The sequence below is a fragment of the Trachurus japonicus genome, chromosome 8, assembly GCF_045865225.1.
Source record: "Trachurus japonicus isolate A0001 chromosome 8, Traja_1.0".
NCBI lineage: Eukaryota > Metazoa > Chordata > Actinopteri > Carangiformes > Carangidae > Trachurus > Trachurus japonicus.
The window spans coordinates 29,092,313-29,117,130 of NC_140914.1; the positions used below are offsets into that span (position 1 = coordinate 29,092,313).

The 24,818-nt window shown below is 43.5% G+C and overlaps 1 protein-coding gene across 2 annotated transcripts; it reads right to left on the reverse strand.

The window, feature by feature from the left end:
• Positions 1-742: 742 nt before the first annotated feature.
• On the reverse strand, positions 743-24,055 carry gspt1l (G1 to S phase transition 1, like). 2 transcript variants are annotated; one of them, XM_085785135.1, is made up of 14 exons: positions 23,649-24,055; positions 22,622-22,666; positions 18,423-18,668; positions 16,392-16,425; positions 16,196-16,273; positions 14,541-14,721; positions 11,730-11,884; positions 9,775-9,915; positions 9,593-9,686; positions 7,953-8,033; positions 4,806-4,979; positions 2,468-2,557; positions 2,123-2,291; positions 743-1,414 (listed from the first exon to the last, which is right to left on the reverse strand). In XM_085785135.1, exons 1-14 carry the CDS (start codon positions 23,839-23,841, stop codon positions 1,362-1,364), a joined length of 1,734 nt encoding a protein of 577 aa, XP_085641261.1. In that variant the 5' UTR covers positions 23,842-24,055; the 3' UTR covers positions 743-1,361. The 2 variants fall into 2 exon arrangements, with proteins under 2 accessions (XP_085641261.1, XP_085641262.1); XM_085785136.1 differs by lacking the exon at positions 22,622-22,666.
• Positions 24,056-24,818: the final 763 nt, after the last annotated feature.

The window sequence follows — 24,818 nt, forward strand, 5'->3', positions numbered from 1 at the left end:
GATTGATGAGATTTGTGCTGCTCAAGCTGTCATTAAACATCAGATGTGGGTCATTGGACCACGTGGGCCTGCTGTGTGAAGAGTCTTCAGCTGTGAAGTTCAACAATGAAACGCTCAGTGAAAACACAGTGAAATATAAATGAGGAAGGACATGTGATTACAACTATTACGCTATTAATGATGGAATCAACCAGGCAGAGAGGAAGTTAGGAGAGACACAATATCTTTCTTTTTTTTAAAGTTGTCTTTTCAGGCGTCTGCCTTTATTAGTCATAGTGAGAGAATGACAGCAGCAGCAGCACAGGGCCGGGGACTGGACTCCAGCCTCGGCCTCTGTGGCAAAGTCTGAACCCAGATAACACACACACCAGCAGGTGAGTCCGTGGACAAGACACTGGTCATTAGTGACTGTGCACGTGAAAGAAAAAGTACAAATGTGAGTGAATGTGGCTCGTTGTGTAGAATGCCTTGAGGTCAACCAGATTCAAACAGCTGTAGGAGCAGTCCCTCAAGACAAACTGTATGACGCCAAACATCTGCAGCATCTGTGCACCGACACAGAGATGTGTGGATCAGGCCGGTTTGTCTGGGACCTGTTCAGAATTTTATCTAAAAATAAAAAACATTTTATTCTTTAAAAATTTCAATTGGAGATTGGAGAGTTATTTGTCTGTCAGGAACTCCTTTAAAGAGTGAAATATGAAACCAGCCACTGGAACATGCTCTGAGAATGAAAACACTGTTTTCCCAATTTATTATTTTATTGTCATAGTTGTTTGCTTTAATAACATTTGAGCACGCTCAAGCACACAGCCAGAACGCAACGAGAAACCAAAAACTGGGTCAAAGCAAAGGGAGACATGTACACCCAAGATAAACATTTGGTTTCAACTGGTTAAGTTCTCTCAAACAATTTCTTTTGCAATTTACTTCTGAAAATCATTTTTTATACTCCAAGCAAAATCCTGGTCCACATCTGTTTACAGATATAACTTCTGCCATTTGTCACTGTCATTTATGAAAGAAAAAAAAAAAAAAAAAAAACTAGAAGAAAAATATCATGTAATGATGAGTAGACCAGAGGGGAGGTGGTAGAGGTGGAGGAGGGCTAACCCAGAAATGGCATAGCTGAGCTCTCAATATGAGAAAGCTGACTCGTGTGGACTTCATCTTGGTTTGTCGTTTACTTAAAAACAGGTTTTTCTTTTTCAGATGAGTTTTTTTTTCTGAAGCAGATCTTCGGCACGCAGAAGGGGGGCGTGACAGGGAGGTGCCGTCGCCGCTGACAACGTTGTGGGCGGGTTAAAAACCAAGCTCTGCCCGTTCCTTCTCACCAGGACTCTCAGACGGCTCGGTCCTCTTCAGTCCCGCTCGGCGACCAGCTTCAGCACCTTTCCGATGGCAATGGTCTTACCTGAGACACACACACAAAACACACAGTCACATGTCAGTCAAAGTCAGTCTGTAGCAAGAAACTACTGGATACAAGACGGTTCAAGTTTTTGGTTCAGGAGCCAGACTGAAAACATATTCTGAAGGTTGTTACAGAGGGGATTGTTGATATATCATTCACAGCCTGATTTATACAACGTTTTATTCCTAAAAACAGGGTGAAATGTGATTTTTTTTTAGGGCTGGTGACAGTTTTTTCTAATTTACAGAGTGATAAAAAGAGATATCCAAAATCCCCTCTGTAAAAATTTCTGACTCTAATTTTGAAAGTAGCTTTAACCATTGTTCAGATTTTGGTTCTGGAAATGTATGCAAATTAGCGCATATTTCATCAGATATTGCCCCATTTACATATTCAAACATAAAAGTTGACAAAACTTCTAATACAGAAAATATTTGTCTTAATTTAAGTGATAAACTTGGGAAGTTTCATGATGGTATGTGTTAGTTAAATGTTTTACCCTATTCACCTGTAGTGTAAGACTAAGATGAGGAGAAATGTTTGAATTCTTCCTTGGAGATAAAAACGTAACAGCATTTTGTGTAAGTGTTATTACTTTAACTCAGACTTGAGGAGTGTTGGGTTAGGGTGTGGAAGAGTTTCACACTGAACTCAGAACAGTGACAGCGGATTTCTAACGACGGCATTGTTAGTGATGAGGCCACACACCTTCGTCCCGTAAGGTAAACCGTCCCATCTGAGGAAAATCTTTGAAGGTCTCGAGGCAGATGGTCCCTGCTGTGCGCAGGCGGGCGATGCAGACCTGGTCCTGTTTGACGAATCGTGGGCGTGTCTTACTCTTCTCTCCTGACTTCTTGTCTACCAGACAGATTAAGGCCTGAGAGCAGAGAGCAACACAACGTCAGCACACACACTACAGTTACTCATAGTGACAGACATGACATCACTGTATAGATTCATTTTGTGTTGGAGGAGCAGCAGAACAACATAATGAAGCACATCCTCCTCCGTCTGCTAACAACTATCAGCTGTAGTGAGTGATGTCAGACTTACTGTAATCTGCACTTCTTCAATGCAGGTGTGGATGTGAAGGACTGCGTTGTAACCTGGACAGATGATGGATTTGTGTTCGATGATGACAATCTGAGGAGAAGACACACACAGTGATGATGAGGACACACAGGGACTTCCCACAATGATCTGTACTGAGACTGTTGTTATTCTTTCACTGAGTTAAAAGGAGAATTCCGGACATTTTTGACCCCTAAATTGTTGTCCTGATGGTCACCCAGTGTTGGGGGGAACGCGACTAAAATTGATGCAGGCAAACCAGAGTTACACCATGGCTACCCGGCGCTAGGGACACTAACCTATGGGGGCAATTCTTTCAACCACAACAAACACTCAAAAAACAATCAAATATCTATGGTACATGACTCAAACCCTTACGAGACACCACTGAACTCATATAGTGTACAGTATAAACAGTATAAACTAAGACATTACTATCCGATCACAGAGTGCCTGTTCTCTCCGCCACAGAAACAAACACTTTTTCCTCGTTGTGATGATTTCTTTACAAAAATAAACGGTCAGAGATATTATGGACATTACCACTGCACTGCTCCACCGTTTATTTTTGCCTGCATCAATTTTAGTCGCGTTTTTTGCTCCCAACAACACTGGGTGACCATCAGGACAACCATTTAGGGGTCAAAAATGACCAGAATTCTCCTTTAATTGACTGTGTGGTGAAAACCAGGCTGTGGTCTGTGACTGAGGTGCAGACAATTGAGTTTGGAGCTGAAGAGAGGATCGAAAAAAGACAGAGAGACACGTGGCCGTAGCCACATTGACAACTATGAAGGACTCAGTCAGCTGTGATGGAGAAGCTCTAAACAGAGTCGAGGCGAGTAGAGCTGTGAGTGTGCTGTGGAAAAGGGGCGTTAGATCACCGCTTAGTGACCAGGAAATCCACCCTGACTTCTGAAGACCCCTCCCACCCAGTGATCAAGTCCTACTGGCCCAAAAACACATCTAGAAGAAATCTTTCATTCCCTCTGTCAGAACTGCCTGGAATAATATAAAATAGACACATGGTCATTCTGTTTTATCTGTTGCTGTGTCTGACCCTCTCTCCTTTGTATGTTTAAATCAGAGGTGGGTAGAGTAGCCAAAAATTGTACTCAAGTAAGAGTATAGTTACTTTATAATAATGTTACTCAAGTAAAAGTAAAAAGTAGCCATTCAAATATTTACTTGAGTAAGAGTAGAAAGTACTTGGTGAAAAAGATACTCAAGTACTAAGTAACTGCTGAGTAACCTCTGATTTGTTCGTTTAATTATCAGCGCGTAAATGTAGGCCTAATCAAATACACAAAAATATAATAGCAGTGAAAAAATCCAGATATTGCCAAAGAACAACATTTAACAACTAAGACAAAAGCCTAAATGACATTTTTTACAAAGTAACATAAATGAAGACAAATTCAGCCACAATAACTTACATAGGCCTATCTATGAAAGATCTATGAACTGTCCATAAGCTCTTTGTGTGGGTGTGGTGTCTGTGTGTCTATCTGTGACTGTGTGTGTGTGTTTGGGGGGGGGCGGGGGGGGTCCTATGATTGGTTTCTAGTGAAACCAAAGTCAAAGTCAAACCCCCGAAACTCGGGGGGTGGAGATTTTGTGTGCGGTCATGTGACTGCCTGGCTCTGTCTGATTGGTTACACGGAGGCAAACGTCGCGAGTGGCTACATCTGATTGGTGAAACGCAGTCATGTGACAGAGGCTCGGAAGTATCTCATTAAAACATAAACAAACAGATCGCACATTGGATCAATAAGAAAAAGTAGCGAGTAGCGACCGGAATGAAGCTCAATGTAACGGAGTGAAAGTACAGCTTCTTCTGAAGAAATATACTCAAGTAAAAGTAACAAGTAGGCTGCATTGAAACTACTCTTAGAAGTACAATTTTTCCAAAAAGTTACTCAAGTAAATGTAACGGAGTAAATGTAGCGCGTTACTACCCACCTCTGGTTTTAATATGTTCCTCAATGTGTTTTAATGTGAACTGTGTGTGCTGTTTGAGCCTTGTCAAAGGAGGATTTCTGTCACCTTTTGGGACAGACAATGAAGTTTTGGATCTCTCTGGGAGAGACGAGATGTGGGTCCTGTTTTGTGTCTCACACAGAAGCTGCGTCCTTCAGGGGATCTGCTCTCTGGATGCAAGCTGAACAACACCCACACACACACACACACTACACCGACAGGCCCTGGCTTTCTACTGGGAGGGCAGCATCGTGCCACCCACTGTTCATTTTCTCCCAAAAGACTGTGTAATAACGGCTGGACGGTGAAGCGGTGAGCGGAGACGCTGCGTGGGACTGACCTGGGCGTCGAAGGTGCGCCCTGAGTGGCAGAGGTTCTCAGCGTTACAGAGGATGAAGCCCGGCAGGATCTCCTCCTCCTCGATGCCCTTCAGCCGCAGCTTCAGGTTCTCTCCAGGCCCGGCGTCGTCCGTCTCCACGTCGTCTGACAGGAGACTCAACACCTCCACCACATGCTGCAGGAGGACAGAGGGGAGACGGGTCATTTCATGTGTATGTGCAGGGTAGAAGAATCACAGCAGACGGCAACAGAGGACATGAATTAAAGCTCCAACTCCTCATGTTAACGTTTCAGTTTCCTGTTTGGTTTAGAAGCAAAGGCAAACTACAGGAGTCTCATCGCTGACAGCTGTTCAACTTGACCCAGTAGCCAGTAGTCTCCACTACTGGGCCGTTTACAGGAACCTTTACGGGGCCCAACGGAGTCCCTGCCTGGGGGTAGGTACTCAGATCGGCCCTGAAAAAGTCCTGGTGGGGCTTGAGATTTACTCTGTGCTGATTGGTCAGACTCAAAGCAGGATGTGATGCTAAGAGAAAGCCCCGAAATAAGCGGCATTTTTAAAACCCAACGTTACTACAAACACGAGACGGACAGAAAAAAGAGAGAGTAAGTCAGTAAAAGTCAAGAGTAGCAGTAGGCCTGGTAAAAAAAAGTGTGATAAATATGCAATCGCGGGATTACGTGACGATCAAGACGGCAAGCCCATCTTTTTTTAATTTCTATTTTTTTAAGAAAGCGTCTATACTGCTGGAAAACAACAACAACAACAACAACAACAAGAGCAGTAAAAAAAACGCTGCACAACGAGCGTGTGATGATTGAAACTGTCGCACATTACCATAACGTTGAGGCTACAGTGCAGGCGGCCCCAGTTCGAATCCCGCATTGGGCAGCCCTTTCCTGCATGTCATTCCCTCTCTCTGCCTCCCCATTTCATGTCTCTCTCTTCACTATCAACTGAAGGCAATACAAATCCCCCCACATACATACAGTGGGTACGGAAAGTATTCAGACCCCTTTAAATTTTTCACTCTTTATTTCATTGCAGCCATTTGCTAAAATCAAAAAAGTTCATTTTATTTCTCATTAATGTACACTCAGCACCCCATCTTGACAGAAAAAAACAGAAATGTAGAAATTTTTGCAAATTTATTAAAAAAGAAAAACTGAAATATCACATGGTCATAAGTAACCCTTTGCTGTGACACTCATATTTAACTCGCATGCTGTCCATTTCTTCTGATCCGCCTTGAGATGGTTCTACTCCTTCATTGGAGGTTACAAAAGAATTTCTGCAGCACTCAAGGTTCCTAAGAGCACAGTGGCCTCCATAATCCTTAAATAGAAGAAGTTTGGGACGACCAGAACTCTTCCTAGACCTGGCCGTCCAGCCAAACTGAGCAATCGTGGGAGAAGAGCCTTGGTGAGAGAGGTAAAGAAGAACCCAAAGATCACTGTGGCTGAGCTCCAGAGATGCAGTGGGGAGATGGGAGAAAGTTCCACAAAGTCAACTATCACTGCAGCCCTTTGTATTGGGCAGGTTGAGCAGTGCCTGGTTTTCTCCACACATACCGCTTAGAATTAATGCCAAAAAGTTCAATCTTCGTCTCATCAGACCAGAGAATCCTATTTCTCATAGTCTGGGAGTCCTTCATGTGATTTTTGGCAAACTCTATGCAGGCTTTCATATGTCTTGCACTGAGGAGAGGCTTCCGTCGGGCCACTCTGCCATAAAGCCCCGACTGGTGGAGGGCTGCAGTGATAGTTGACTGTCTGGAACTTTCTCCCATCTCCCCACTGCATCTCTGGAGCTCAGCCACAGTGATCTTTGGGTTCTTCTTTACCTCTCTCACCAAGGCTCTTCTCCCACGATTGCTCAGTTTGGCTGGACGGCCAGGTCTAGGAAGAGTTCTGGTCGTCCCAAACTTCTTCTATTTAAGGATTATGGAGGCCACTGTGCTTTTAGGAACCTTGAGTGCTGCAGAAATTCTTTTGTAACCTCCAATGAAGGAGTAGAACCATCTCAAGGAGGATCAGAAGAAATGGACAGCATGCGAGTTAAATACGAGTGTCACAGCAAAGGGTTACTTATGACCATGTGATATTTCAGTTTTTCTTTTTAATAAATTTGCAAAAATTTCTACATTTCTGTTTTTTTCTGTCAAGATGGGGTGCTGAGTGTACATTAATGAGAAATAAAATGAACTTTTTTGATTTTAGCAAATGGCTGCAATGAAACAAAGAGTGAAAAATTTAAAAGGGGTCTGAATACTTTCCGTACCCACTGTGTGTGTGTGTGTATATGTGTGTGTATATGTGTATATATATATATATATAAAAAACATAGAAAAGGAAAAAAAAAAAGACATTTAAATGAAGCGGTTTCTTAGTTGACTCTGCTGCTAATGCTGCTTTGTTCAAAAAAGAGAGAATATGAGTTTGCACTGCTGGTAAAGCAGCACTTAATGTTGAATTCGTTTATTTTTTTGAAATGAATTCTGCAATGTTTGCTATACTTAAAGCAGAAGGTGAGCTGACAGAGCTGGGGCTTGATTTTTGTTTTGTTTTTACAAGTTCTTTGAAGTCCCATTCTGAGGAAAGTGTGAAACTAATGAGCCGTGGCTTCAAAAGTGAAACTTTTATGTAGCGTTCCAGCCCTAGTATATGTGGATAAATTGTTTGAAATAAAAAAGTTTTTGCTCCCTTCATCTTAGGGATGAAGACTGTGACAATGACTGTGTCCACTATAACAGATCAGTGTGTTCACGCTCCAGAAATGTTGTGTTGTTGTGTGTCATCCAACTGTTTGACTTCTTGAAAGCAGCCTCATCCATTACCCAGCTGCTCAGTCAAACTGTAACAATATGAGACCATTAGAGTGAGTTATGTGCAGGTGGCTGATGATCAGTGTGGTAATCATTGGTCAGTGTGTGCTGAGGCTGTCTTGTCTGCAGGCTGCAGGACTGAAGACAGAGCATGCTGTTCTGAGGACTGTGGACAATGTGTCAACTCTAAACTTGTTACCGGGTCCTGAGATGAAGTTTGAAGCAGCACAACAACAAGAAACAAAGCCTGCAGGGATCAATGCATCCAGGTACAGTCTCATCCTGTGAGTCCGTCTGGAGCAAAGGCCTGTGGGATACCTTACCCTGTTTGGCATCATGACCAGCTGCTGTGCTTTACTGATGGAGCCCGACTCCAGTTTGCCCAGAATCACCGTGCCCATGTCCTGATGGAGAGACAAGGTGTTAGAGTGTCAGCCAGAGACAGTGGCACAAACACCTGTTTAACAATGTCCATGTGAAGAAGAAGGAGACATGTGGACAGGTTGGGTAACAACATTAAACATGCACTCCCTTAAAGGGATAGTTCAACATTTTGGCAAATTGGTCCAGAACCGCGAGCTGCTCAGAGCTACGCTACGGAGGCTGATGGGATTTCTTAGTTTCCCTCATCAAACTCATCAAATACACAATCCAACAACTCCACAACGCAAGAAATCCCATTAGCCTCTGTAGCGTAGCTCTGAGCAGCTCACGGTTCTGCTCTGCCGTTCTAAAAATAGCCTATGCCGACAAATAAAAGGGTAACGAACCTACTGCTAGAGTCTCAAAGGACAATTCTGGGCAAATTTAACTCAGGGCTGTATTTTCCTAACATTTTAGGTCTAAAAGAAGGAATCTGAAGATTTTCAGTTTAATGGGCTTTATGCACAGCTCCACTACTTCCTGAAATAAGCCAGCTCCTTTATTTCCTGTCTTACATTATTGGACCAATTGATTAATCCAGGTGTGTAGCCCTCACAACAATGGTCAGGCACACCTGGATTAATCAGTTGGTCCAATAGTGTAAGACAGGAAATAAAGGAGCTGGCTTATTTCAGGAAGTAGTGGAGCTGTGCATAAAGCCCATTGCTCCTGTTTTGCGGTAGTTGCGTCTGTCCCCGCATCGCCACGGCAGCGATGAATGGGAGCGGATTGAGGTTCCGCTGTTTAGGCTGTTTACATCCCTCAAAGCCGCAATTTTTTTTCCACAGACAGCGTCAGATGGCTACTCAAACATGCACCGAGAAGTTTATTTACTTCAAGCAAGCCGACATTTTTGAATTAGATCTAGTTTTACAAAGTCTCGCGCGAGACCCAAGTTGACGCGCTCGGTGTGTTCACGTGCAGTCGGAAGCTCCCGTTTCTGTCATAAACACAGGAATATCGACTCTTGACTTGCTCGAAGTAAATAAACTTCTCGGTGCATGTTTGAGTCGCCATCTGACGCCGTCTGTGGAAAAAAAAATTGCGGCTTTGAGGGATGTTAACAGCCTAAGCAGCGGAACCTCAATCCGCTCCCATTCATCGCTGCCGTGGTGATGCGGACAGACACAACTACCGCAAAACAAGAGCAATTAAACTGAAAATCTTCAGATTCCTTCTTTTAGACCTAAAATGTTAGGAAAATACAGCCCCGAGTTGAATTTGCCCGGAATTGTCCTTTAAGTGGAAAGTGAAATTTGACAGCTGAGCTTTGAATCTGTTGTTTATTGCACCTCTTCATCCAAAAGTCAAAACAAATTTTTCCAGAGAAGATTAAGAGTCTTAAGACACTGTTTGTGATATGGATGTGAGACCAGGTCCAAGACTTCCACTTGTTTGATCACTACTGTTAGAAAAGGCGCTGTGAGAATGTATTCCATGTCGTTACAGAATCGGATGGGTGACACAAATATTTGAAATGTTAAAAGGGATCATGAATAGGTCGAGGTGAACCTGCAGAGGGTCGTCAACACACTCTTACCTTGTATTTGTCTACGATGGGCAATCTGACAGGGCCATCACTTGATCTGTTGAAATTTGGCAAACTGTCCAAGTGTGGAATGAACGGTAAACCTCTGGAATGACAGAGAGCACAGACGGTGAGCTGGGTGGAGGAACACAAGAATCCATGTGTGTGTACGGCTCCCTGCTGAGAGGACTTACGTGTACCAGGAGCACATGTCGGTGGGCTCCTTCAGGTTGGCCCCTGTCAGCCCGGAGCACGGCATGAAGTGAATGTCTTTCTTTGGGTTGAAGCCCACCTTCTTCAAAAATGGCACCAGTTTCTCCTTGCACTCCTCATACCTGTGGGTTCAGACAAGGGGATGTGGAGTCAGGACACACAGCTACACACAGCTACACACAGTGCAGTCAGCTACACGGTCGGTAGGTGAAGGTGCAGTGCAGCCGCCCTCCCGCACCTCGGTGTGTTGGCTCATGCTGTCCTGTGCAGGTCAGTTGATGTTTACCTCAAAGTGAGTCTGGTTTGACCCGTGAACTGGACGACTGCAATTCTACATCTGCTTCAACCCTGCCGCTCACAGAGCCTTTAGGAAAGCAGTTGGAACCAGAGCAGCAACATACGCGCTTTGGGTATCAGGTAACGATAGAAAAGCGCAGTATAAATGTAATCCATTATTATTATTATTATTATTATTATTATAATACAAGGCAAATAGTGCTGCTTTCCTCAACCAAAGCTAAAATATCGTCGTCAACGAACCTTTATCACGTGACAAAACGAGATGAGACGAAATAACGTTATGTTTAGTCGTGTTGTTATAATTATTTTGCAGTATTTCTGTTTCCTAGGCAGCGACGTCACTTCCTCAATCCCCACTCACAGCATTATTTAGATAGAAGATGCAGCTGCGGTGGGTTAGACTTGACCACAATTTAAGAAACAAAGTTAAGTCTGACATAGAGATAGGGCCTGATGGCCGGCAGCCTGTTTGTGTGTGAGAGAGAGTGTAAAGTGGTTTTTTTTCTCCAAAATATCTGCTAAGTCTAGTGAGTGGGAACTGAAAATAAATATGTTGAGCAGCATCTTCCATGTCAGGAATGGATGTTTATGGATGTTTATACTATACAAGGTAATTATACTACATTGACTGGGTTAAACATAATGACAAAGAAATTTAAATCATTGACCTTAACTAGACCAAAATAGTAATGGGTTATTCTGTCTAAAATAAACTAAAATGCTCAGACTTTTAGTCGTCTGAATCTTGACTAGACAAAAAAAAAAAAAAGGAGTATGAATGTGACTAAAACTAATAAAAACTAAAATGACAGTTGGACACAAAGACTAGACTAAAACTAACATTAAATCAGGCCTCCAAAAACAACACTAATGGCAATGGTCCATGTGAAAAGCTGCTGAATGACATGTTCCAAGGTTCAGACTCAGAATAGATACAGTAACTGCTCTGGCCTTGCTACACACACTGAATGACCTCTCTGTATGATAATGTTCCTAACAAATACATGTGCCTTGCCGTTAACAGCACAGTGTAGCGTCTGTGACTGAGAGACATTACAGCAGTGGAAAAGCTGTCATTAGCCTGGAGCCGGCCGAGCCAGCGCTGCTGCACTGGAGCATGTGTGGATTCAAACATTCACATGCTCAAGTGAATGATCAGGTTGTGTTTCAGGACTAAAGGACATTTTCAGTGCACTTCAGTAAAAACCATGATAAAACTGACGACGACGGTGGCCTGGAGGTGCAAACCATCATTGTCTCTGTGTTTGTAAAAGTGTTTCGTGTCTTGTTTTCTGAAATGTAAATTTGTCTTTCGGATTTTGTAATGTTGGTTTACGCCTCCAGGCCACCGTAGACGACTGCTCATTTTGGTTTTCAAGATCATTGGCTTTTTGTGCATGTGTTTGATTGACAGGCAGAATGAGAGTACACACTGAAGTTAGTCATTTGTCAGTGCACACTCCTTCTTCTTCCTCATCAAAGCTTTGCTGGGGGTCTGATCTCACTTCCCAGAAATATGTTGATGTGTTCCTTAGTGCTGCCTAGCAACCACCTGGACCGTGACCCCACCCTCAACTGTGTACAATGCACTAACTCGCTGGCTTTTTCTCTTTGCTCCTGGTTCTTATTCACCCACCTCTCCAGGCTCCAGTTGACTGTGGGATCGTCCATCTTGTTCACCAAAACTATCAGGTGCTTGACGCCGGCTGTCTTGGCCAACATGGCGTGCTCCCGTGTCTGTCCGCCCTTCTCAAAACCAGTCTCAAACTCGCCTTTCCTGGCAGAGATCACCTGAGGGACAGCAAAAAGGATCAGATCTGAATCAAGAGCAACAGTCCCACCACCTCTAAAGATGTGAGAGGTAGAGACAGACAACAGGACAGGACAAGAGTCCAGGACCTGGCTGCAGGACTGAATATAAGACATCTTCACTGTGTTTCAGTCTGAGAGATGGTTATCTGAGAAAAACAAAACGACTAATAGATAGATATCACGTGACGTCACACAGCGTTCGCAGCCGGTCACAGCGCCATCTTGGGTACCGACTTCCAAAGGCAGTCTATGGGCTGTGACCTAATACATCCATCAAATCTCACAAAAATAGTGGATAAACCTTTTTTTTATTACATGGCACTATTGAATGTCGTATTCCGATAATTTATTGATATTTCTGATATTTATTTACATCTTGATTTTGCATTTAACAGTCTGTTATTCCTGTTTAACAGATCGTTGTAAAAGTAAAATACACTAGGTAGGGACGCCGCTCTGATCAGCGCAGCACAGAAAAGAGAAACTATGCAGGATATTTACTTTCTGTTTCATTTTTTACCGTCATTAAACAGCTTGGGAGACATGTACGCCAAGGGAGGCTGCCTCACTCTACTGAGTCTGAGCAGCACGTACGTTCACGTTGCTTTCGTGAATTGTAAACACACAGACGCCCCCTCGGTTTTAGCGTCCAGCAGTTTAGCGGCTAATTCAACAGCAGTGATGGATAACTGTACCGGAGAGGCTCAACATGAGCTTCATTTGAGGAATAAACGGCAGCTTTTACCTGACGGGAGACCGACGCCTGAGCTACGGTAGCTAACAGTTAGCAGCTAGCAGGTTTTTACCTACTTTTCCTCTCTCCCTCCCCCCTTCCCTCCCTCCCCCCTTTCTTATCGCACACACACGGCCCAGGTTGTCAGTCATATCTGTTGTAAACCTTGTAATAACAGCTTGTTGAGTACAGTTAACACTATTGTTGCCTCGGTTTGAGTGTGGATTATTAATTGTTAACGGTTTGTTTAATGTGAGTGGTGGTCATCGCGTCCTGATGAGTTGGGTTTTAATAACAGCTGATAACGTAACTGTGTAGATGGTGTGGATTGTGATGAGAAGGTGTTGCACATATTTTAAGACTTATCTGTGCAAACCATTGTGCAAAACCTGTTTGTTGTGACTTTTTGCGTGATAAGATGATTTGCCGAATTCTTCTTCCATTCCTGCAGCCTTTTGTCTCAATGTTAACGATGGCAAAATGTCCAGATATTTTATTACTTTATGAAAATAAATGTCTGTGAGTTAAAAAGAAGTGGGCTACGCATTTCTGATTTGATTTGGCTTTTCGTGTATTTGGAGGAGAGACAGAGCGAGCGAGCGAGCGAGCGAGCGAGAGAGAGAGAGAGAGAGAGAGAGAGAGAGAGAGAGAGAGAGCTAGATTAACTTTTAACGGGAGAGAGAGCGGCGCACCGCGCTGTCAAAGATCGTCTCAGCAGAAATGGTGTGTGCTTTCAAGGCAAGGCCATCAGAATGAGAAATATCCATATCCAAATATCAGGCAGCAGTCATTTCTGGTCAGAGAGGATGTGGCTGCACTGAGCTGAATAGAGGTTAACTCAGTGTTCGGTACCCAGCATGGCGGCGGCCAGGTGGAACGCATCGTGACGTCACCTTACTGATAAGTATCTATTAGGGTTGTTCGGTATACCGGTACTAGAGTGGTACCGGGGTACTGACGCATTTAAAACGGTACCATACTGCGCTTAGATGGGACCGGTACTTTCATTTTGCGCCGCCGGCAGCGGTGACGTCGCCGCGTGAAGTCGCCGCATTGTAATTTGAGCCGCAGCGAGCGAGTGAAACGAAGCAAGGTGCTGTTTTTATTACCGTTACAGCGCCACCTGTCCACGTGCCTGTGTTTATGTGTGTGTGTGTGCCCGCGCGCGAGAGAGACGGCTGCCACAGACTCGTTAATTAATGCAAACACTGCTACGTTTCGTTTGTACCGCGGATCACCACTGGCATGCATAGTCTCTCTCTCTCTCTCTCTCTCTCTCTCTCTTTCTGTGAGTGAGTGAGCACAGCGAAGGAGCGCGACGCGGAGGGGGGGAGGGGGAGGGGGGGGGGGCAGAATCAACGTATGGGAAACAATAAGTGTGTGTGTTTTAGTAACATGAACGTTTGTGTTTCAAACTACTGATAACAATTTCTCCCAAAAATAATAACTGGTCAAAATAACAAAAAAGATGCAGTGTTTTCAGACCTCAAATAATGCAAAGAAAACAAGTTGATATTCATTTTTAAACAGACCACTAATGTTTTAATTTAGGAAGAGTTCAGATTAATATAGATGGGCATTAATCCTGCAGCAGCAGTAACTGTTTACTGATTTACTGATTATTTACTGATGCATATGTTATAGTTCTAAGATTTTCTATTAAAATAAAGCCAATAATGACATTTGTTGTGTTCTCTTTTTATTTGGAAAAGTACCGAAAAGTATCGAAAAGTATCGAAAAACATGTTGGTACCGATACCGGTACCAAAATGTTGGTATCGTGACAACACTAGTATCTATAGCTTTCAGACTGTACCTATTGTTTTGTTTTAAATCTCATAAGCGTCTATTAAACGGAATGTTCCACAGAGTTGAGCAACATTGACCAGGTCCATGACTCACCAGAACAGCCAGGTCTGCTTGTGACGCCCCTCCTATCATGTTGGGGACAAAGCTTTTGTGGCCTGGAGCATCTAGGATGGTAAAGTGCTTTTTGTCTGTCTCAAAGTACGCTCGTCCCACCTCCACCGTCTTTCCTTTGTCCCTCTCCTCCTGGTTGGTGTCCAAGGCCCAGGATAGATACCTGAGGGACAAACGATGACACGTTTCATGCTGGTTCATCACTAGGGATGCACATGATTAACCGTTTAACCGTTAACCAATAACAAGAACTTTGACCGATTAATACTATCGGTTATTTTTTTATTATTATTATTAGGTCCTTATGTCGTCATCTCATGGGGGCGTGTCGACACGTGCAGAGTTCACGTGCCTTCAGTCATATTTCGCAGCAAAAAGTTACACAGGAGGACTGACAGTATGTGCAGCAGCCCCCATGAAGGAAGATCAGACAATAAATGTAGCCTACACGGACATAGATGTCAATCACCTGTAACTACGGCGCTGAGAAAAAAAAAAAAAAAAGAGGACGAGGACATCGCTGCTCTCCAGCCTGTTCACCTGCAGCTCCACAGAGGAGCTGTCAGGAGCTCTGCTGTTCCTTCAGCCTGGTGTTTGGCTGCACTTTGTATAAAAACAGTTCTACATTGGACGATCTAACCTCCATATGAGCGCCATCAGCTGAGACAGAGCACAGTGGATGTGGCGCTGCTCTGTTGCAGCGCACGTTTGTATTTAACCCCCCCCCCCCCCCCAAAAAAAAAAAAAAATTGGAGAGGTAATTTTTTTTTTTGCCGTGCGCCACAAGCATCTTAATCTTATCGGTTAACGGTTAATAATCGGTTAACGAGCGTCGGTTATCGGTCAGAAAAAAAATTCAAAATGTGCATCCCTATTCATCACAGTACATATTTAGGGCCCCTTAATCGGCCGATTAACACAAAACAGTTTAAAGCTCAGCATTAATATTTTGTTGGTATTCGAAGTACCTGTAATGCAGTGTTATGTTGCATCATGCCAAGTGTTGTTTGTTTGTTACCTCAATACATTTAAAGTAATTTCTATTTAATTTGTGTAGTCATTAATATTAAAGGGATAGTTCAACATTTTGGCAAATTGGCCCCATAATTCCTATAGGCACAGCAGTACGTTTGTTACCAAAATGTTGAACTATCAAGTAGTAAAATAAGAGTAAAGGTAAAAATAAAACAGAATTCCCAAAAATTAAAACGGAAAAAACAGAATTTGGGAAAAAATAAAACAAATTTTATAGGACCATGCATATTTTTTAGTGTTAGTAAGAGGAAGTGCTGGTTTGTATAAATAATGCAGCAAGTTCAGAGTGCAAACTCAGCTGAGGTGAAAAAACACTACATCTACAACTACATCACAGCAGTCTCATCCAGTGTGCAGTGAAAACCTGCTTACAGTTATCCTGATGGAGGCTAACGTTAGCTCCCACAGTGACCGATGACTCATCAAACAGAGGGAGTAGACATAAGCAGCTGTCATTCAGCACATGAATAAAGGCTCCATCAGTGTTTGAGGAACTAAACTAAACTGCTAATAATCTGATATGACATTAGTCATAAAGTTCCAGTGTGTTTCAGATGTTAAATGCAGTCACGGGGACAGAGCAGGACGGTGTGCGCACTCACCAGGTTTCTCGGTTCTTCTCCTTGGCTTCTCTCTCGTACTTTTCCAAGGTTCTCTTGTCTACCATGCCCGTTAGATACCTGTTGGAAAGCAGGGAAGACTAAGAAACAAGCCTCAGCAGCACAAAGGCCTCATGGTGGATTTAACCTCGCTCACGGTGAAGGAAAAGCACAGGACCAGAAAAAAGGGGACACTTACATGATCTGTCCGCCGATGGTGGACTTGCCAGCATCTGGAGAAGAAGCACATGGAGCAACTTTATATCAATGTGTTCCATCAGTCACGTTTAAACTTTGGTGTGTGTCTCCAGCCACCAAAGCCACAGGTTTTCAAGCCCCAAAACGCTGTCGCCGTCTAAACGAATGGCACATCTGATTAAATATTTTGCCGCTTTCATCTGCGAGCGTTGTCGTGTAAACAAAATACGTCGGTACCTGCTTTTTTCCGGTACTTTGAGTAACGGAATATACAACCTTGCCATCAGCGCGCCGTGTGGTTTCCTATCAGGACTGACGTGGACAGCGGTCTCGGTGCGGCTACAGTGGAGCTGGACCTCGAGCCGCTATTGCTCGGTGTGCGCTACAAGTTGGAGCTCATTTAAACATGAGATATCACGCGTCTTTCTCCCGTCAGTTCTCATGGAAACATGACGCTCTGACAGTACTGCGGCGTTTGGACCAAAATACATCCACGGTTTGGACCAACTAATAAAAACAAACGTGTGTAGCACGAAACATACGAGTCATTTTTGCACCAGCAGTCAACAACAGTTCTCTGGTTGAACTAACGACTACATGACTCTCTGTTTGTGTTGAGCCTATTTACCTTTTTAACTCTGTTCTTCATGTTTCTGTCTGCTCTGTAAATTCTGTGCGTGTGAGAAGCACAGTGGAACTTAAATACAAGAAAGTTTGATGTGAAACTGTTTTTTTTTTTCTCAAATAAAGTAGCCTAATGAATTTAGAAGCACATGGCTCCTGTTTCTTCTTCTTCTTTTAATCATGGTACCGAAAAAGTATCGAGAATCATGGAAATTGACTGGTATTGTATCGACTATCGACTAATTGTGACAAGTCTAATCTCAGCTGCTGTTCAGAGACACTTTAGCTGTGCCATCATATAATACACACACCTGATACCAGATCAGCCTGCTGGGCTGGGTTGATAAAACTGGCCTTTCATTATGAATCAGCTTGAATACAACACACACACCACAGTGTAAATGAGTGTGATGAGCCACTGTGGAGGTGATAATCTCTGAGCTGGTTGTGTGCACACTGGACAGCTGAGTAAACACACGGCAGCAGCTGGAACAAACATCAGCACAGTTTAGCTCCGTCTGCTGCTGGCTGTGATCTGCATGTGTGGGTATGCAGAGGAGGCTCCTGTAACACCACATAGCAGCTTGAGCACACACACCGGCTACACACCGGCTGAACAGCTGGCAGCAGCACAGCCCTGTCCGAGGCCCACCGCCACATGACCAACATAATCACCTACATTCTATCTATGTGGGATAATTAGCCCAGCCTGCCTGACTTGTAATAACAGATATGAACGACAACTTATTCAACCCCTCACACATCACTGTGTCTCTCACAAACTGGTCTTCACTTTCCATGCGCAGAACCACTCATTGGTATCTATTTATCTATAAAATAACTGAATGGTTTAGGTCCAGAATACATGAATGACATGTTAGTAGAGTATAACCCCAGTAGAGCTCTGAGATCTACTGACTCAGGTCAGATAGTGGAGCACAGAGTTCAAACCAGACATGGCGAAGCAGCATTTAGCTGTTATGCTGCACACAACTGGAACAAACTACCAGAAGAACTGAGATCAGCGGGATAGTTCAGATCCTCTGACCTGCTGTTGCTGCTTTAGGAAACATGCAGCTGCTCTCGTAGGGAATCGATCTGAACATGGGCACTATGTTTTCTGTGGCTAATTTGTAGATTTATAGATTATTTCTGCAGATGCATTTTGATTTGAGCAACTGGTATATTGGGATTTTCATTTTATTCTATTCTGCATCCTGGCTGCAGACATGATGGACCTTCTTCCCTCTGGTCCCCTGACTGGGTAGAGACCTAGTTTACAGCTGGGCCGCGTCGCATTAGGAAATCCCTGAGCACTCACTCCTTCAAAAATAACAATCTATGTCTGAGACGGTTTTTGAAGTCTCTCCTGTGGAAATCAGCGGACAGGTTATTTGTTTGCACTGACCTACATGTCCGATGAATACGACATTGATGTGTTCCTTCTTGGGGGCGTCTGGCTGTGTGAGTGGAACCTTGGGCACCGGTGGCGACTCCTCCTCCTCCTCCATCATCTCTGGAGCCGTCTCCTCCGTTGTGGCCGCCACCGCCGGTCCCCGGTCCCCGCCTCCTGGCTCCTCCTCGTTGGGCTCGGCCTCTTTCTGGTCCCACGGCTCCTCTGTGGTCATCTCTGTGTCGCCGTTCTCCACCGGAGCTGCACGGACACACAAACCCCCATTATTCTACTGGTAACTTTACAAAACTGCAGAGCAACAAGCCAAGTGTGTGTTCCGACTGCAGTGTTGACCAATCCTTCAACGTAAAAACACAGCACCTTTGTTGACTGTAAATCACCCTGATCGGCGCCCCGTTGCAGAGGGAACAACAAGTGAGCAAATAAAATAAACTTGGAGCAGTTCATGAGTTCAAGTTAAGTACTTCAGTACTTCTCTACGACTGCAAAAAGCACTGACCAGATGTTTTACCACAGAGGACTCAGACGTTGAATATAAAGACAGTATCTTATAGCCTGCACATCGTTACACATCGGCTTTATGTATGGTTTTTCGTTCTCTGCTGACAACGTTTGTGTGTCAAAGTGCAGCTGTGGCACAAACGATTCATACGATCGCCGCAGTTTGACAGAGAGCAAAGGCAAGAGTGCGTGACTAACAGACAAATACTTAATTCACACATCTGTCTGCCAGTGAAGGTTCAATTCAGGATCCAGCAGTGAAGCAGAGCTAAAGCCACCACAGGCCTGCAGCAGTAATGAACACCAAGCACCAACATGGGACCAGTTCAGAGTCCATTTCACTGGATTTGAACACTAAAAGTGAAGTGTTTCCATGTGCAGACACACTATCAGTGCACCTAACTATAACCGACACGCAACTTTCTGACCAAGTTCAGTCACAAGAATGTCACCTCTGCAGTCCTGGGGACGTCAAACAGCACCACAACACTGTCTTCTCACAGGTGAATGAGTGTACAAACTGGATTTACACTGCATTACATTACAAGAATTCTCCATTTTTCTAATGGTGTTGGTAATGTCATTAAAATGTAAAGGAGAATTCACCTTCTCATGTAAGGAACCGTATTGCATTCAATTGGAAAAAAAAGAGAAGTAATTTAGTAAAAGTTTTTTTGAACAATGTTTTCTGTTTTTCTGATTAATTTATTGTTTTTCATGTTCATTTTTTTCCTCCTGTTTTTCGGAGTATTTTTTTTCTGACTTTGCGAGATTTCAAAATCCCACGAGAAGCTTCCATCTGCAGGTAACACAAAAAGCAGTGGTCAATGACCGCTTGGCAGTCGGGTTTACACGTCCTTTATGGGTGAGTTACACTTACACGCTCTATATACATGTAGGCCTAGCACAAAACAATGCGATAGCTCAACTGTACTTTTTGAAGTGGAGCATATACATATCATAGATCTAATAGATCCGTGATGAAGTGGAGGCTTGACCGCAGCGGTTAAACGTTACTTGCTTGATTTTGAAATCTCGTTAAGTAAGGGGAAAAGAATTGGTCAGAAAAACAGAAAAAAAATATTCAAAAAAACAAGCCAAAAAAATAACTTATTCAGAAAAAAATTAGTTTTTTTTTTCAAGTGAATGCAATACATATGATACACACCTGTTAGCTTGACAACACTGACTGTTCCAGTGTGTTTGCAGTGAGTCTTGTTAAAATGTGCTGCTGTGTATATAAAGATAATTTGTTCATTAGGATGATGAACTTCTGTGTGGTGTATGTGGTCTTCTTCATCCTCCCTGTACATTCAGCAGGCTGTATGGTCAATCAGTGCACTTCTTCAGCTGTTTGTTATTCACTTTGCTGATATTTATCAAATACTAAAGATGACACCACACACTCTACTGTACAGGAGACAGACACGCACACACACACAGCATGTGGGGGCTCGCATTGTTTTGGAGCAGAGTCGTGAAACACGCACACTGGACTTGATGTGCAGTCGGCTGTTTGGCTGTCGGTGTATTGAAAGCTCTGTGTGCAGTCATGAAGAGGTTTTTTGTCTGCTCTCAATCAACTCAGAGGCACGTGAGCTCTTTTGTGCATAAGCTGGGGTTGAAAGGACACAGGTGACCACAAGAGTGACCGTGGACAGAGACAGGAACAGTCCAGGACAGAGAAGGATGGGATGGACCTGGGATCTATCATCAGTTGTGTCCATCTGACCAGTTAGAGTGATGAGATGGATTTGTACAACGCTCCTTGAAATCCCCTTATATTCAGCAGAAATAATGAACTTTCACAGTATATCCCCTTATATCTATATTGTAACATGATAGAACTGTATTCATTATAACCCAATACCATTGCGTTGCTATTATCTAACAAACACCCTTACTGTTTCGTTTCTCTATAAAAAAAGAGCAAAAGTTCAGAGACTTTTGAAAAACCTCCATTGTTCTTTATGATGGTTGATTTTACTGCTTTAAATATTTTCTGGATTGACATTCTGTAAGATCAACTAAACTGTTACTATTTTTACTAGCATTTAAGGGATATTTCAACATTTTGGCAAATTCTCCAATCACCATAACCCCTAAAGTCTTATCAGTGGGTTAATTACCTTTAACTGTCGGTGCAAGCTGTGTTTCCACATTTCCCTCATCAAACTAAATAAACAATCCAACAACTTCAAAACGCTCTGGTGGACAAGTTGTGACCTGCACATTCACCACGCTATGAAAAAACATATATTTATGTAACATTACGACATATGAAGCAAATACTCAGAACGACTTGCTCTTGAAATCACTCCGCCCAGCTGCCGTGTCTGGAATGTAGTTTCTGTTACACATTTGCCTCAAAAACAACTCCGTCTTGTAACGTTCTGTTATTATCTCATAGCGTGGTGAATGTGCAGGTCACAACTTGTCCACCAGAGTGTTTTGGAGTTGTTGGATTGTGTATTTGATGAGTTTGATGAGGGAAGGCCCGGAAATACCATATGCCTCCGTAGTGTTAGCTGAGCAGCTCGCGTCTCTGCCCCGCCTATCGAAAAACAGCTTGCACCGACAACTAAAGGTAATGAACCTACTCCTAAAGCTCTAGGGGATTATGGCAATGGGGCGAATTTACCAAAATGTTGAACTATCCCTTTAAAGAAGCTATTTCTAAGCTTTGCTATGAGGATGTAGCCAACATATGCATTACCAGCCTATTACTTACCAGTCTTGTCAAGAGCGTCAACTATCCCTGTGTTTACAGCACAAGAGGATCAAATATGCCCTCTAGTCAGCGCAGACTGGATGCTACAGTGACTTCTTACCAGGAAGTGATGAATCAGGTCGGCCAACTTTAGAAGAAGATAAAACTACAACAAGAGGGTTGCTCTCCTCCACTGAAGAATGACAATGAAGTGAACCTGTTAAGCTTTGTTTGCATTGGTAAGTAAACAGCTGTTAATGCTCATGTTGGCTATTCAGCAAACTAAAACTTACTTGATATTGTTTTCTCTGGAATATAATTCTACAGTGCCTACTTTAGACTCCTGGCCTGTGTGTGAACAGTCTACAAGCAGTAGAATCCAAACATGGCCGCACCTCAACTATGGCCATCACCTGTTGACATCCAACTACATTTCTCTGCTTCCTTTTCTACTGTGGTTATGTTTCCTCATAACAAGAGAAAAACTAATACTACAGATATTTGTCCTGGTTCTAGTGTAAGAATGACTGCATGTAGAAGTGAATGGACAAGTAACAGGTAGCAATGTTACACTATCAATGTAGCTGTGCACTGTGACCCAGAGGACACGCAACACAACCATAGTTCATTATAATCACATTTCACCAGCTTACAACTCAGCTGAATGTTGTAGCTTTATCTCCCTCTGAAATAAGGTCATGTCTGTTTAAAGTTGATAATGAAACACAACCAGAAACAAAACACGGGACAAACTGATGCTAATCTCTGACAAAAACTCATTTTTCAGTTAATCTGGCGTCAGAGAGGGGGGGGGGGGACTTTGAGGGAAACTAAACTTCTGTAATTAGGCCTCAGTTATTCATGATGTAACAGTCACTTTAGGCTTTGCACTAGGCAGCACAATGAGGCATACCAGTAACAACATGTAGGTGACACATGGCACAGAGGGAACTGGTCTTAAACAGAGGCAGGCCATACATACCGGTGCTTTCTGACACCTCCATGGTGGAGATTTTTTCAACAGCAACTGAAAAAAAAGAAACAATTGTTGAATTAATGTAACATCTGTAAAGTTCAACTAGTTCCACTCACCACAGGCCAAACTCTGTTAAATGAACACTGACTGGAAAACAATATAAAACAAGTGTATTTTTCCTCAAACTCCACAGCCTGACATGTGGAGGTCCTTCCATCCGTTTGGCATGTCAGGCATCTCAATGTCCTGGAGCACAAGTCCACGAGTGTGTTAATGGAGACAGTAGTGGAGGAGTTTGGAACTCAGTGTACATCATAATGTCTGTCACACTGTGGAAACAGGACGTTAATGTAAAATGATAACCGCTCCATGCTGCTTACTGCGGTGTTAGTACGGTATTCAACCCGGTCCAGGTCTCTGGTTCGCCTTCACCCGGGTTTCAATGACACATTTTGCTCCACTCTTGACCAGCAGTGCGTCAGAACACCCACGTCACACGAAACACTCACGTTCCCACTAATTTCTGTCCCGAGCAACTAGCTTCGCTTAAATAACCACAGTGTTGGTGGTAAACGGTAACAGTGGTGTTTGTTTGCTGTCCAGCTCCGGCTCCGCTTACAGGTTTACATTGGAGTGAACGGTGGAGCTCAGGTCGACACTGGAACCCGGGGCTCCAGTTGTGAAACCGCACCACTAACGAACACGCTAGGTGGCTACCGCTTTAACAAGCCCATACCGGCTGGCTCGAGCACTTTTTTACACAGTTCTGCCAGTGCTCAACAAGGTAACACAACACAATTTAATCACAGTTACGGCGCCTATGGGATGTAGTTAGAGTTACACATCGCCAGGCGTGTCGAGTGTATTACCACACCGACCGAACACCACGGCAGTTAGCTTAGTTTGTCGCGCTTCAAGAAACGCGTGTCTGTGGAGCGGCTAAGTGAGCTAGCAGCCACCCAGCCCAGGCTCGTGTTGGCGGCTAGCTAACTGCTTGCTAACGTAGCTCCCCCCAACGTGACTGTCAACTTACCATCGGAATTGAGATTTTCCGAGTTTGCTTTCACGGCAAAAGACGGAACAAATTCAGCGGCGTTTACATTGGGCACAAACGGTTTGGCATTCACGTTCAGACTTGTGAATGCGGATTCAAGTTGTCCGTCGATCGTGGCCTCCACATCGTCCTCTTGTTCCCAGGAATCAGGGGCAGTGTCTCTCGGGTCCATCGTTGGTCTCAGATTTTCACTACTGTGAGATTTGAACAACGTAGTTCTTGGTCTATGTTGGTGTCTGTCCAAAAGCCGACGTTAAGGTGACCCCTCCGGATAATCGAGCGCGCCCCAACTCGGTGTGTAATGTTTTGTCTCCGGCTCAGGTGAAATTCAGCCACCGGCTTCTATCGGCACAGACGCCAGAGAGGATATTCGACTCAGCACTCCCAGAGACAGTCCGCGTGAGCTAATACGTCCCGTCAGTCGACGTGCTACGCGCAATGCCCTATGGGATATGAAGTCTTATTTGCTTTTGCGAAACATTGGCTTTTAAAGAGATTTTGGGGCAAGAAAACTACTTTTCCCAAAGGCTCATGGCAAACATTTAACGTCAGGGGTTTCTGACCTTTTCAGGAACCGCAGATTCGACTCAGATTTTGTAGCAATTGGAAAAACGACTTCAGTTTCAGTGAAACAACTTCCTGCACTCAAGTATTTTTATTCAACTCTGTTTGGAAAGCTTATTGTACTTCAACATTTTAAGTTCCACGTAGAATATTCTCTACATATTCTGGGATTTGCGAAATTCGCCATGAAGATTTGTTGAAAAAGTTTTTTTTTTTTTTTTTTTTTTTTCCAATAATTATATCACCAACTTTATCAAGTCAACAAAGCTAAGGATTTGATTTAAAAATCGCACCAGTCTCACTTACTGAAGAAGTAATTCCCTTTTTAATTTTATCCAATAATGCATATCAGCCTCAGGTAATGAATGATTTGGAGTAAATGCAAGTAGGCCTACACCGAGGGACTTAAAAGTCATATAAAAAGCTCATTTGGCATAATTAGGAAATCAACAGAAACACGTGCTTTTTTGTCCATGATGGGTGTCACCTCTGAATATTTGGTGGTTTTGAATATGCCTGTAGGCATTTAACTTGTCCATTTAATTAGATCAGCATAGCAGCCAGTTTATAAAAAGGAGTGCCTGA

Excerpts from the sequence above, each read along its gene's own strand:
- gspt1l (XM_085785135.1), bottom strand. The coding sequence starts at position 23,841 with ATGGACCCGAGAGACACTGCCCCTGATTCCTGGGAACAAGAGGACGAT. Across the intron at positions 16,274-16,391 it reads ACCATCGGCGGACAGATCAT|GTATCTAACGGGCATGGTAG; the intron begins GTAAGTGTCCCC and ends GCTTTCCAACAG. Across the intron at positions 8,034-9,592 it reads CCATCGTAGACAAATACAAG|GACATGGGCACGGTGATTCT; the intron begins GTAAGAGTGTGT and ends TCTCTCCATCAG.